This window comes from Tupaia chinensis, unplaced genomic scaffold (assembly GCF_000334495.1).
Source record: "Tupaia chinensis unplaced genomic scaffold, TupChi_1.0 Scaffold000098_2, whole genome shotgun sequence".
Taxonomy (NCBI): domain Eukaryota; kingdom Metazoa; phylum Chordata; class Mammalia; order Scandentia; family Tupaiidae; genus Tupaia; species Tupaia belangeri.
The window spans coordinates 930,694-942,975 of NW_006159561.1; the positions used below are offsets into that span (position 1 = coordinate 930,694).

Genomic DNA, 12,282 nt, shown 5'->3' on the forward strand with positions numbered 1-12,282 from the left:
TTCTCACTTTCTGTCTTTATGTCTCTGTCTGTCTGGCGAGCGCACGCGCCCTATAGCGAAAACCTCTCAAAAAAATAAAAAAATAAAAAAAATAAATAAATATATAAAGTTGACTCCAAGTTTATATTACTGACACTATATAACTGACCCAAGTGTAGTGCTTGGTAATTTACGAAATAATTCCAGGTATCTTATTTTATTTAACCCTTTCTTGAACCTTTCAGAGAGAGAGAACTGAGGTTCTAATTGGCTAAGTGAGTTGTCCAAGATGAGTCAGTTTCTCAGAAGTTGCAGAGCTGGGGATTTTGCTTCCACTATTCTCACAGATACTGAGAAGCTAGCACACATCCGGTGCTCATTCTGAGATGGCGTGTTAGCCTTCGTTCTCTCATTTCTGAAGACCTCTCCTCAGCCTGGTATCCTCACTATCCTGTGGGACTACAGCAGAAAACTATTTCTCTCCTTGTTCCTCTGCCCTGCTACCTTACAGAGAAATCCACAGGCCTACTTTAGACTTACCCATTGGAGAAACACATTTGTGGCTTATAAAAATAAGCAATATTTTCTACTCCATATTTAGGTAGGCGTCACATAGGAATGGCAAACTTTCAGGAGGAAAGTTAGTAACTTACAGTTGAGCTTGCTCGTAAACCATATTGTTGCTACGGAAATTGCCCATTGATCTGTATTAGTTTGAGATACTCTCATCAGCCACCGCAGAAAATGACAACAGAGGAGAATTTGATGGGCAATTCTAAGACATATTCCTGAGTTATGTTGAAATGCGGACAGAGCTATGCTACATCCAAGTTGATTCTTTCCCTCGGAAATGCTAAGAACCTCGTGTTCTCTATTCTCCTAGGAATGAATGATCCTTCTTCTTCAGCTGGGAACCCACACTCAGCGATGTCCCCACTCACTGAGGTTCACAGAAACATCGGGTCTGAGTAGCAAACACTCAGTCATAGTCCCAATACCTGAGCAACGTGTGGGGTACCCAGAAGTAGCACCTTGGGGATGCAACAGTTTCCAGGCTACTTTACTTCCTTCTTACCTAGCACTTTGAATTTCTTCTGGAATTTTTATTCCTATAAATAATATATTGCATTGATCTTTGGTAATAGTTGCTCTGAGCCCAGAGATAGCTAAACCCTAATGCTAATTCAGGCTGGTGCTGAAGCAGTCATTCCCTCACCTTGAATTTTAGAAATGCTGAGTGGGCTGAGAGTCGCTGCTGTTGTTAGTTGGAATTACTTGGACACAAAGCATTTTCATCGGAATCAAGCATCTAGCCTACTTCTTTTCAAATACTTCCTTCTGTGAACCATGGAAAGAAAAACAATGAGTTGCTTATTTTTTATAAGTTTATTTATTTATTCATGATTGGGAGTGCATGTGTGTGCAACTGCTCATTTTTTAAACTTTGTAAAAAATCTATTTTTTTTCATGAGAGTGCATGCGCATGTATGTGAGAGAGAGGGGAGAAAAGGAAAGTAAGAAGCATCCTTGAGAGTGTCTAGTCGCATCACAGCTTCCCTCCTTTGGTCCTCCAGCTCCACAGGACCTGGAGTACCCTTGAACCTGCTGCTGCATGATCCAGGCCAGCCTGACTGGGATCTGAACTGCAGTGGGCACTGCAGACATGCATGCCACCCACTGCACAGTCAGTGCTAGTCCTGAGCTGCTCATTTACTAGGTTTGAATTTCCCACCTCTCTCTAAGAGAGAGGCCAGATTAAGGTGATCTTCTAGGGTTGGAATCCTTTAAAGGATCCTTTTATAAAAATCAGGTAAAGTACAAGGACACCTACCTGCAGTGGCACAGGGAGTAGGGTGCCACTGTGTGAGGCTAGGACCACTTGGGAGGTCCAGGTTCAGATTCTGGAAAAAAAAAGGCGGCTGTAGTAGCATGCACCTGAGGTCCTAGCCAACTGGGAGGCTGGGACAGAGGATCACAATGCAAGACTGTCAAAGCAGTACCTCTCTTTCTTCCTCCTTCTGTCATATGCTCTCTCATAAATAGTAATAATAAAAATAAAATATAGGTATGATTAACCTAGTAGTCTTCCTCATGCCTGAATTGACAGTTGACTATCTAGCTTTCTCTCCTAACTTTTCTCTCTCTTTTCTTTCTTTTCTCCTTCCTTCCTTCCTTCCTTCCTTCCTTCCTTCCTTCCTTCCTTTCTTCCTTCCTTCCTTCTTTCCTCTCTCTCTCTTTTTCTTTCTCCTTTTCTCTTTTTTTCCCCCAGAGAGTATGTACACTCACCTGGAAGAGAGAGAGAGACAGAGAGAGGGAGAAGAAAGCCCCACCAATAAGGCATGGTCACATTGCCATCCCTCCTTCTCCATTTCTCTGTTCTGTTAGGATTTGGGTCATGCATCTGATGTTTTTCAAGCCACCCGGGCTGGGATTCAAACCATACTAGGCCATATGGGGTTCACCTCCCTTAACCAAGGGGCCATAGAGTTGACCCTCTCATGACTTTTCTTAATTTGATAGTCGCTAATACTTAGGGTCAGAGTTGAGGTTCTGCTGTGAGACTGCTGTGTGGGCGTGGTAATTCGTGTTTTCAGAGCATGCACACTAGGCTCATGCACTCATTCCCTCATCATTTGTGCCTTCTCTCAACCCCACTCCCTCTACTGGATCCCTGTGCCTACACTCCTGAAGATTCTGCTCTCTTCCCCTATCATCTCTTCCTCTCCTCCCTGTGAGCTTTTCGGGTTATATTGAACCAATTGAAATTGAGGTTCTGTTTTAACAGCAGTACTTCTACTATCTTTAATCTTCTTTTTTTTTTTTTTAATTTCCAGCATGGTTTTATACCTTGATTGCTTTTCTGTTATGAAAGTGATATATGCCAATTGTATAAAAAATTTTAAAATAACATACCAATATTTAAAGATAAAATAGAGCTCATCCAAATTCAATCACTCAATGATCATCACCACTAATTGGTTGACCTATACCTTCTAAAAGTCTTTTCTGTGTTTAAACAAACATTTTTAACAGCTTTCATATACTAGTTTATTTAATCTGTGTGTATCACATATCATTTCAGACAATACAAAGAAAGATTTTGATTTGTTTTTGTCTTGTAAACAAAAGTTTATCATTCATAACTTTTTTTTTTTGGTCTCAAATCCAACCTCCACCACGCACTCTGTACCAACCACTTTCCCTCCCTTACTGTCACTAGGAGCCACCCTGATCCTCTCCACCATCATATCTTCAGATATCTCAACGTCTGCCATAAAATGCAGACACTCAGTGGGGCCAACGGGTGGCACGATGGTTAAGATTTGAGTCCCAGGCTGGAAGCTTGAAACACACCAAGTGGCAATCCCCCCACTGCGGGGTGATTTCTCACTTTCTCTTTCTTTGTCTCTCACTGTCTCTCTGGTGAGCACAAGCAATCTATAGCAAAAATCTCTCAAAAAAAGAAAGACAAAAAGGCACTCAGTACAAATTGAGTGGGGATATACAATGTGTATCTTTCAAAATTGGGTTATCCACTCAATATTAACTCTTCTACATTCACCCATTTTGAGTCAAATAATAGGATCTCATTGTTTCTCATAGCTGAGTAATATTCCATAGTATATATATAATGATTTTTCAATCCAAACATCAGTTTTTGGACACTAAGGTTGGTTCCATGTTTTAGCAATTATGAATAATGCTGCAATAAACATGCGTGTGCAAACAATAATTTAAACACACACACATGCCTGTGAAGTATCACACATACAGAAACATGCACAGAAGGAAAAAATACCATTTAATGGATGATCTAAAAGTGAATGTTTGTTAAACAAAATGGAGGTCATAGAAAAAAAAACACTAATATTTTCAATAACGGTTCTACTTCCTGTACCATATGGTGTGTTCCTTCTGGAGACAACTCTCTTTGTCCTCCCAAAGTAACCTCTATCTTGACTTTTATAGTAATCATTCTCTACTTTTCCTTGTGCATCCTTAAACACAATAGCTTACTTTTATCTAGTTTTTTTATTTTAACTTTTTATAAATGGTACCATGTATCTCTCTTCTTTTGTTCCATATTAAATTTTTGAATTCTATTCATGGTGCTGCAGTTATCTGGAATACTATAGTGTATGTGTGAGTGTACTGTAATTTACTCATCCATCCTACTGTCAAACATTAGGTGATTTCCAGGTTTAGGCACACTCAAAGCTTCCATAAGCAGTTCTGTGTCTGTCCCCCAATGCACATATTGGATATGTACTTAGAAAGGGAATTAGAGATCATCAGTTAAGTGTGATAGAAAATAATAGTTCTCTAGAATGATTACACCAGTTTAACTTCCGATAGTAGTGTATGAAGTCCTTGTTGTTTTACATATTGCCAAGGCTTCGTATTTTCAGTCTTATTAAATTTTAGCTATGTTAGTGGTTGTGTGGTTGTGTAGTTCTGTGCATGTTTGTCTTTAATTTGTACTACTTCGAGTGTTAATGATATGTAGTATCTTCATCTGTTTATTGGTTCTTTGAATAGCTTTTTTGTGTGCATGTGAAATCTTTCTCTGAGTTACTTTCTATTTTTCTACTGTAATATCTGTCAATAACTTGTAGATATTCCTTATCTATTTTGGATACATTGTCTTTATTAATCATCTGTATTACCAATATTCTGAAATTTTCCTATTAACTCTCAATTTATTTTTTATTTTTGTCCAGTCAGACTTATCATTTTTCCCTTTATGGTAAATACTGTTTGGAATCTTATTTTTTAAATCTTCTTTTATTCTGAACTCATGAAGATTTACTTCTATATTTTCTTCTGAGAGTTTTTTAGAGTTTTTTTAACAGTTTTATTCAATCTACATAGAATTTATTTTTATTATAAAGTTAAACTGGATTAAGTTTCCATTTTTTTCTTCTTTTTTATATGAATTTTCAGTTGTCTCAGCAGTGTTTGTTGAAAATATCACCCTTTCTATAATATTCTACCAGTCTAACTCAGTGATAATATGCAAATATAAAATGAAAGTGGCCTGGGTATACCATAATTTGTTTCCAGGCTTATATTACTGAGCATTTAGATTTTTCGTTTTTAATATTAAGAACACCAGTTTAACTTCCGATAGTAGTGTATGAAGTCCTTGTTGTTTTACATATTGCCAAGGCTTCGTATTTTCAGTCTTATTAAATTTTAGCTATGTTAGTGGTTGTGTGGTTGTGTAGTTCTGTGCATGTTTGTCTTTAATTTGTACTACTTCGAGTGTTAATGATATGTAGTATCTTCATCTGTTTATTGGTTCTTTGAATAGCTTTTTTGTGTGCATGTGAAATCTTTCTCTGAGTTACTTTCTATTTTTCTACTGTAATATCTGTCAATAACTTGTAGATATTCCTTATCTATTTTGGATACATTGTCTTTATTAATCATCTGTATTACCAATATTCTGAAATTTTCCTATTAACTCTCAATTTATTTTTTATTTTTGTCCAGTCAGACTTATCATTTTTCCCTTTATGGTAAATACTGTTTGGAATCTTATTTTTTAAATCTTCTTTTATTCTGAACTCATGAAGATTTACTTCTATATTTTCTTCTGAGAGTTTTTTAGAGTTTTTTTTTTAACAGTTTTATTCAATCTACATAGAATTTATTTTTATTATAAAGTTAAACTGGATTAAGTTTCCATTTTTTTCTTCTTTTTTATATGAATTTTCAGTTGTCTCAGCAGTGTTTGTTGAAAATATCACCCTTTCTATAATATTCTACCAGTCTAACTCAGTGATAATATGCAAATATAAAATGAAAGTGGCCTGGGTATACCATAATTTGTTTCCAGGCTTATATTACTGAGCATTTAGATTTTTCGTTTTTAATATTAAGATTGATAGCAAACCTTATTATATATATATTTTGTGGCACTTGTTTAATCATGCAGAAATTTATAGGATAAAATTATATTTAATTCCATAGGATGAATACATAGCAATGGCTGTCATTTTATGGTATTTGTACTTATATAAGGTTTACTTTAGTTTCATATAATTTTTTTTAATAGTAAACCAAATTTCTTTAAAGCTGTTTCAAGCAAAACCAAGAGGGAGACAATTAAAAGAAAGTTCTCGATATTACAAATTCCCTGGATTTGACTTGACTTTGAGAGACTATTTTATGTATTAAAAGCTACTGAGACATCCTTAATAGTTTAGTGCTCAACAACTCAAAGCATGGTGCCCAGGCTAGCAATGTCTTAGCAACACCTGGAGCATGCCGTAAGTGCAGAATCTCCATCTGGACACCAGTCTGCTGGATCAGCAGCTGCATTTAACACAATTTGCCAATGAACATTAAATTTGAGTAATACTGCTTTTTGATTGTTAGAGGGCGCATGTGCTTACCAGAAAGAGAGAGAGAGAGAAAGGGATGAAGAGAATGCACCCCCTTAGGAGATGGTATGCCACAATCTCCTCCATTTCTCCATCATGTTCAAATTTTGAGCATGCATGCACATGTGCCTAACATAGTTTGTTGTTGTTGTTGTCGTCATTTGTTTGTTTGTTGTTGTTGTTGTTCTTTTTTGCTATAAGGCACATGTGCTTGCTTAAGAGACAGAAACATAGAAAGTGAGAAATCAATCCCCTCCCCCCCAGGGAGGATGGCCAGAAATCCTTTCTCCTCCATTCTCCTCTTGGGATGTTGGGCATACACGCACACATGCACCTGGCGTGAGTTATAAATCACTGGGTCAGGACTCGAATCATGGAGGACTACATGGGAGTCCAGCAACGTAACTATTACGCCATCTGCTGGTCCCAGCCATGCATGTTTTTTTAGCCACCTGGGCTGGGATTTGCACAATGGTCAGCCATGTGAGATCTAGCTCCCTTAACCACTAGGTCAGGGAATAGCCTAAGAAACAATGTTTTAACACATGATGTGAGACAGAACAGATGCTAGTAACATTTTTTTTTTTCCCTAATGAGAACTTGTTACAGAGAATCATGCGAATTTATGTGATCTTTGTAATATGTGTAGAGGTTGTAAGAATTTAGAACTGTGATTAAACTGAGTGAGGACAAAGGTTGAGCAACTTTTCCAAGGTCACAATGCTCTCAAGCTTGGTGGTCTTATCACATTTGATGTTTCTTCAAAACTCTTATGAAATATTGGCAAGAAGAGAGCAGTCAAAACTACACAATCGATTCTGGTGATCTGAATAGAGCTTTTGTAAAAGTATGAATAGTCTAAATGCAAACTTGACCCACCTTTTTTTTCACAATAGTTGATGTAGACTCAAAATGTTAGCTGGAATTTGAGTTCTTTTTTTTTTTTTTTCCCTATTTGCAGGCAATAGAATGATCAAAAGTATGAAGCTTCTCACCTAAACCTGTATCATTGGAAATTGGTTTCTTGTATCTCTGTGAAATTTTCATTCCTAATCGAGGGTTCTAACACATGGGGATCATGTCACTAACTGCACTTTCATGAGTGCCAGGTCTGTGGTTGTTATGTATGAAAGTTTAAGATGTGTAAGTGCTTCACCCAACTCAGTACAACTTGACCTGCTGGAGGAAGTCACAGATGGCCAACAAGGAGGCCTAGAAGTTGAAATGATACTCTCATCCAAGTTCATGTCCAAGCAAATCTGAGACTACATCACAGCATTAATCTTCAGCATGTCTTGTGAGGCACACAGGGAGTCTTACTCATATGATGCCTGGTAGTGTGGAGTGTGTAAGAAGGGGCAGGCAACACAAAAGAAAGAAAAAGCTCTAGAGGGACCAGCAGATGGCATAGCGCTTATGTCACTAGACTCCCATGCAGTCAACCACAGTTTGAGTCCCAGACCTGGCAACTTAAAACTCATACCAGGTATGTGTGTGTGCATGCATGTGCCCAAGATCCTGGGAGGAGAGTGGAGGAGAAGGGATTGTGGCATGGCCATCCCCCATGGGGCTGATTTCTCACTTTCCCTCTTAGTGTGTCTCTTTTCCCCCAGCGAGTGCATGTGTCGTAAGGCAAAAAACTCTACAGGGAAAAAAATAAATAAATGAAAGAAAGTAAAGGCTGTAGAACATGTTAGTAATTTTTTCTCCCTCTTTTTCCTTTGTGTTCCCAGTCGCCAGGACCTTCAGATGGAGATTTCCATTCTCCAGGAGCAGATCTCTCACCTGCAGTTTGTGATTCACTCCCAACATCAGAACCTGCGCAGCGTCATCCAGGAGGTCAGCTCAGTCAGGAGCGTTTTTCTGGCAGATGGACTGTTCAGTGTTGAGACCAAGTACGGTGGCTCACCCAGACTTTTGGAGCCATGAGAGTTTTCTCCCTGTTGATACATCCTTTTGTTTCTCGTGCAACACGGCTCTGTTTCAAAACCCTCTCCCACATGCAATGCCAACACCTGTAATGTTAGTAATGACAGTTTGGGAAATTGTCTTTAATTGCTTTTCAGACATCTCTGTGATTTTTTGAAACGTCTTCTGAGCCAGATAATGTACATGTTTTTAAGAAGATTTTGTAGACCAGTTGATTCAACCCTTTTTGAGTAAGAAAATATCATTTTTATAACCTCAAAAACAGTAAAATGATTTAAGAAATGTTTTTGGGTATGGATGTAGCCTGGTACTTCTTCCCTGGCAACATCCTGGCAGGTGAGAAGGAGAGGTGATTGTGGTACACAATTCTGTAAGAGTATTTATTATCTACTTCAAGGTATGTATTGATCCTGTTTAGAGGATCTGCTATAAATTAATCAGACCTCTATTCAGTTATTTTATTACCTAATATTGGTTTCCAGAAAGAATCTTCCTAAATTACTACAATATCTTCCTGACATCAGTGCGGCTTTGGTGCTGCTCAGCTGTGACATCACCAAAGGGCCAGAGAATTGAGCAGTGGGCATTGGGAGCCAGAAGAGGCATCTCATGCTCTCATTTTACAGCTGAGGAAACAGATGCAGGGTGGTTCAATGGCAGAGCTGGCAGTGGCAGAGTAGGCCTTAGAATTCCCGTGTCCTCTCTGTTTGGACTCTTTGCACCTCATCACCCCACTTCCCAATTCCAGGTTGTCTCTTGGCAAGGCAGGTTCGCCTCATTCCGCCACTGGTGGCCACATGCACCTCAGGAAGCCCCTCCCCGCAAGCCAGTGGCCCTGTGTCTCTCCCCCCGGTAGCCGCATCTGTAGGCTGAGAAGATGACTTTAAGCTGAACCACAAAGGGGTGACCGGTGCTGCTTCTGCAGACGTGCTTCTGCTGGACTGGGTTTGCACAGGGCTCCAGAGGTCAAGTGCACAACAGCACCATCTGAGTGTCCACCCCAAGAGCAAGCATGGCCTGCTGTTTTCTGCAGCCTGTGGAGTCCACTAATGTTTTGGGACTCTATTTTTTATTAGATGAACACCATGTGACTTCAGAAAGCTGTATAGTTGCTGACTTTATTCCTCGTGGTCTGACAAGATTTTTCCAATTGTGTTTCTTAATTCTCAGATGGATGTATTAAAAAATAATTTAAAAGAACAAGATAAAAGAATTGAAAACCTGAAAGAAAAAGTTAACATACTTGAATTCCAGGTAAGGAGGGAATCAATTTTACATTTCAGTGTGAGTGTGTGTGTGTGTGTGTGTGTGTGTATTAGTGATCCAGAGTATGAATGTGTGTGTGCTTATGAGTAATTATTTGCCTCTGTTTAACACTATTTTTGTGTATACCTTGTGTAAATAGACATGAGAGTGTGTGTGTGACTGTGTCTGAGCATTTATCTGTAAGTTTGTGTGTGTACAAGTGTCTTTTTTGAGTCTATGTATGTGCATCTTTATCAGTAAGAAGTTATAGCTTTGGGGAGAAGTACTTAAAATAATTGTTAAATTATCAAGTATGGGCCAGCAGGAGGCATAGTGGTTAAGTTACTGGACTCCCACGTGGTAGAATGTAATTTGAGACTCCACCCTGGCAGCTCAAAACTCACGCCGGGCGTGTGTGCGTGAGTGCCCAAAATCTCAAGAGGAGAATGGAGGAGAAGGGATTATGGTATGGCCATCTCCCCGGGGGGTAATTTATCACTTTCTGTCTCTGTCTCTCTTGCAAGGACACATACCCTATATAAAAAATCTCTCAAATGATTATTATTATTGATTGTAAAATATGTTATTATATTATGAACTATTGATATTTTTAAATTTAATGTTAAATGAATACTATTAAATCATTATTAAACATTCATCCAAATTTTTCAGAAAACTTGCCAAATTAGGGAGACAGATGCTAACATCTGTCTGCATGGACCTGAAGTAAAAGCTTGGTCAAGGCCACTCGTGGGTAGATTCCACGCAAGCCATGCAGTCAGGCAGTCAGGCTTCCTGTTTCCTGCCTTTGTTTCCCATAAGTTCCTTTGCCGGCCTAAGATGCCCTCTGGCCCTCTCTTCTTCCCCATCTATCCTGGCTTCTAAGCTATGCCTCAGGGCTCATCAATGTCCAGAAGCCTGTTGTAATTGTCTTGCTTTTTAGAGTTTTAAAGCCTAGCACAATACTTTCTAATACTGTGGTCAGACATGCTTTTCTTTCTGCCCACATGTTCCCTGGTGCCCTTTCAGCTGCAGTCCGAGGCTGGCAGTGCCGCTTCCTCACAGGAAGTGCAGCGAAGGCCCGCTCAGGTTAGGGTGACTCCGAGGACCTCCCAGGCACCTCCACCTCAGCTCCATTGCTTACTCAGGGTCACCCCTTCTACTTGTATCAAATGGCTCATCACTGACTGCTTGCACATGGTCACCTTTTTTACTCTGTCCCTTGCTATTTCAGTTTTCTGCTTGTTGTCTGACTGCCAGTGTTGTCTGGTCCTGCGGAGCACAAAGGTGCTCTGACTTCTGTCTCCTGGAAACTTTCACCACCCGTTGGGACTTTCCTCCCAGGACAGACCAGCAGGAGTGCGTGCTTGTCCCCAGCACATGCTTGTCCACCTCCATCTTCTTTCTGCTTGCCCCAAACAGAAGATAAAAAAAAAAAAAAGAAAAACACTTAATGACATAAAGAGATTGTGAATATTTTCACATGTTACATTTCGTAGCTCTGTTGTCCATTTCTGCCTTCCCAGAGGACGGCTGTTCTTGTATCCTGGAGGATAGAGCTTGCTGAGCCTCTTGTTCCTTAGCAGGCACTCGCCCCCTAGGGGTTGTTTAGGACATTGCTCTCAGCTCTGTCCAGCTCAAACTGCAGTGACAGTGGAGTCATTGGCTCAAAACTAGTGTTCACTCATTTGCCCAGTAATGGCTTGTTAATTTGTGTCAGGAGAGCTCCAGATTATATGACTAGTGCCCCTTTGGGGTTTCTTTTTCCTAAGAAATACTCTAAAGCTATTTCTTCACAGCCTTTCTTGTTTAGTGGCCCTTTGGGGCAACTCTTACTTAATAAAGTGTTTTCTAACATTATTATGAGAGGATACTTCAAAAACTTCATGGGAAATGGAATTAAACTGCTCATTTTGGTGCAGAAAAATTTGAAATACATGCATAGCTCTTTCATAATATGTATTTTCATAAATTTTTTTGACAATCCCTCCTGTGTGTGTGTGTGTGTGTGTGTGTGTGTGTGTATTTCTTATTTTTTTTAAACTGACATACGTTTATTCATTTCCTCTAAATTAAGACATTTGGATAAACAAATAAAATTAGAAATCATTTATAAAACTACCATTCATAGACAACCACTCAGCTTGTTTGGGAATATCTGTATTTCTGTGGGAATCTGGCTGTCAATTACATAATTATGTGTTTATATTAAAGACAGAGAATATATATGTATACGCACATGCACACACACACACACATATATATATAGCATCTTCTATTTCTATTGTAGCACACACACACACATATATATATATAGCATCTTCTATTCCTATTGATTTTTAATTTTTTAAACTTTTACTCATTTCATTCCTTTGTTCTTATCACCAATTTGTAATTATTCCACAAGTTACTTATGGAGTGGGGCCACTGTGATACAGTCACTAAATTCAGGAACACAATGTTGAGCAAAATAAATATGAACTCTGTACTCCAGAAGTTAGTTGCTACACACTTATTCCAGACTATGTTCTTATATTGGAAACTGTCTGCATGCGTATTTGTCTAGTTTGGCTCCGATATCTTGTAACTTTAATTATTGTACATCTGTAATCATTTTAATTGGAGAGATTGTTTCGGAGTTGACATCTTTCTCTGATCTCTCACTTCATTATGGCTTTGGGCTCTGGTCATAGTTAAGTGCCGACTCTCATCACAAAGTCAAGGTATCGGTGGTGCTACT

The 12,282-nt window shown here is 38.9% G+C and overlaps 1 protein-coding gene across 1 annotated transcript in view; it reads left to right on the forward strand.

Moving 5' to 3' along the window:
• CCDC68 (coiled-coil domain containing 68) overlaps positions 1 to 10,838 on the forward strand; it is a 58,013-nt gene extending 47,175 nt beyond the window's left edge. Inside the window, exons 8-10 of the mRNA XM_027769939.1 lie at positions 8,102 to 8,207; positions 9,468 to 9,551; positions 10,572 to 10,838. Of these exons, the coding sequence (XP_027625740.1) occupies positions 8,102 to 8,207; positions 9,468 to 9,551; positions 10,572 to 10,838 (457 nt within the window). The remainder of the gene's footprint in view (positions 1 to 8,101; positions 8,208 to 9,467; positions 9,552 to 10,571) is intronic.
• The last annotated feature ends 1,444 nt before the right edge of the window (positions 10,839 to 12,282 follow it).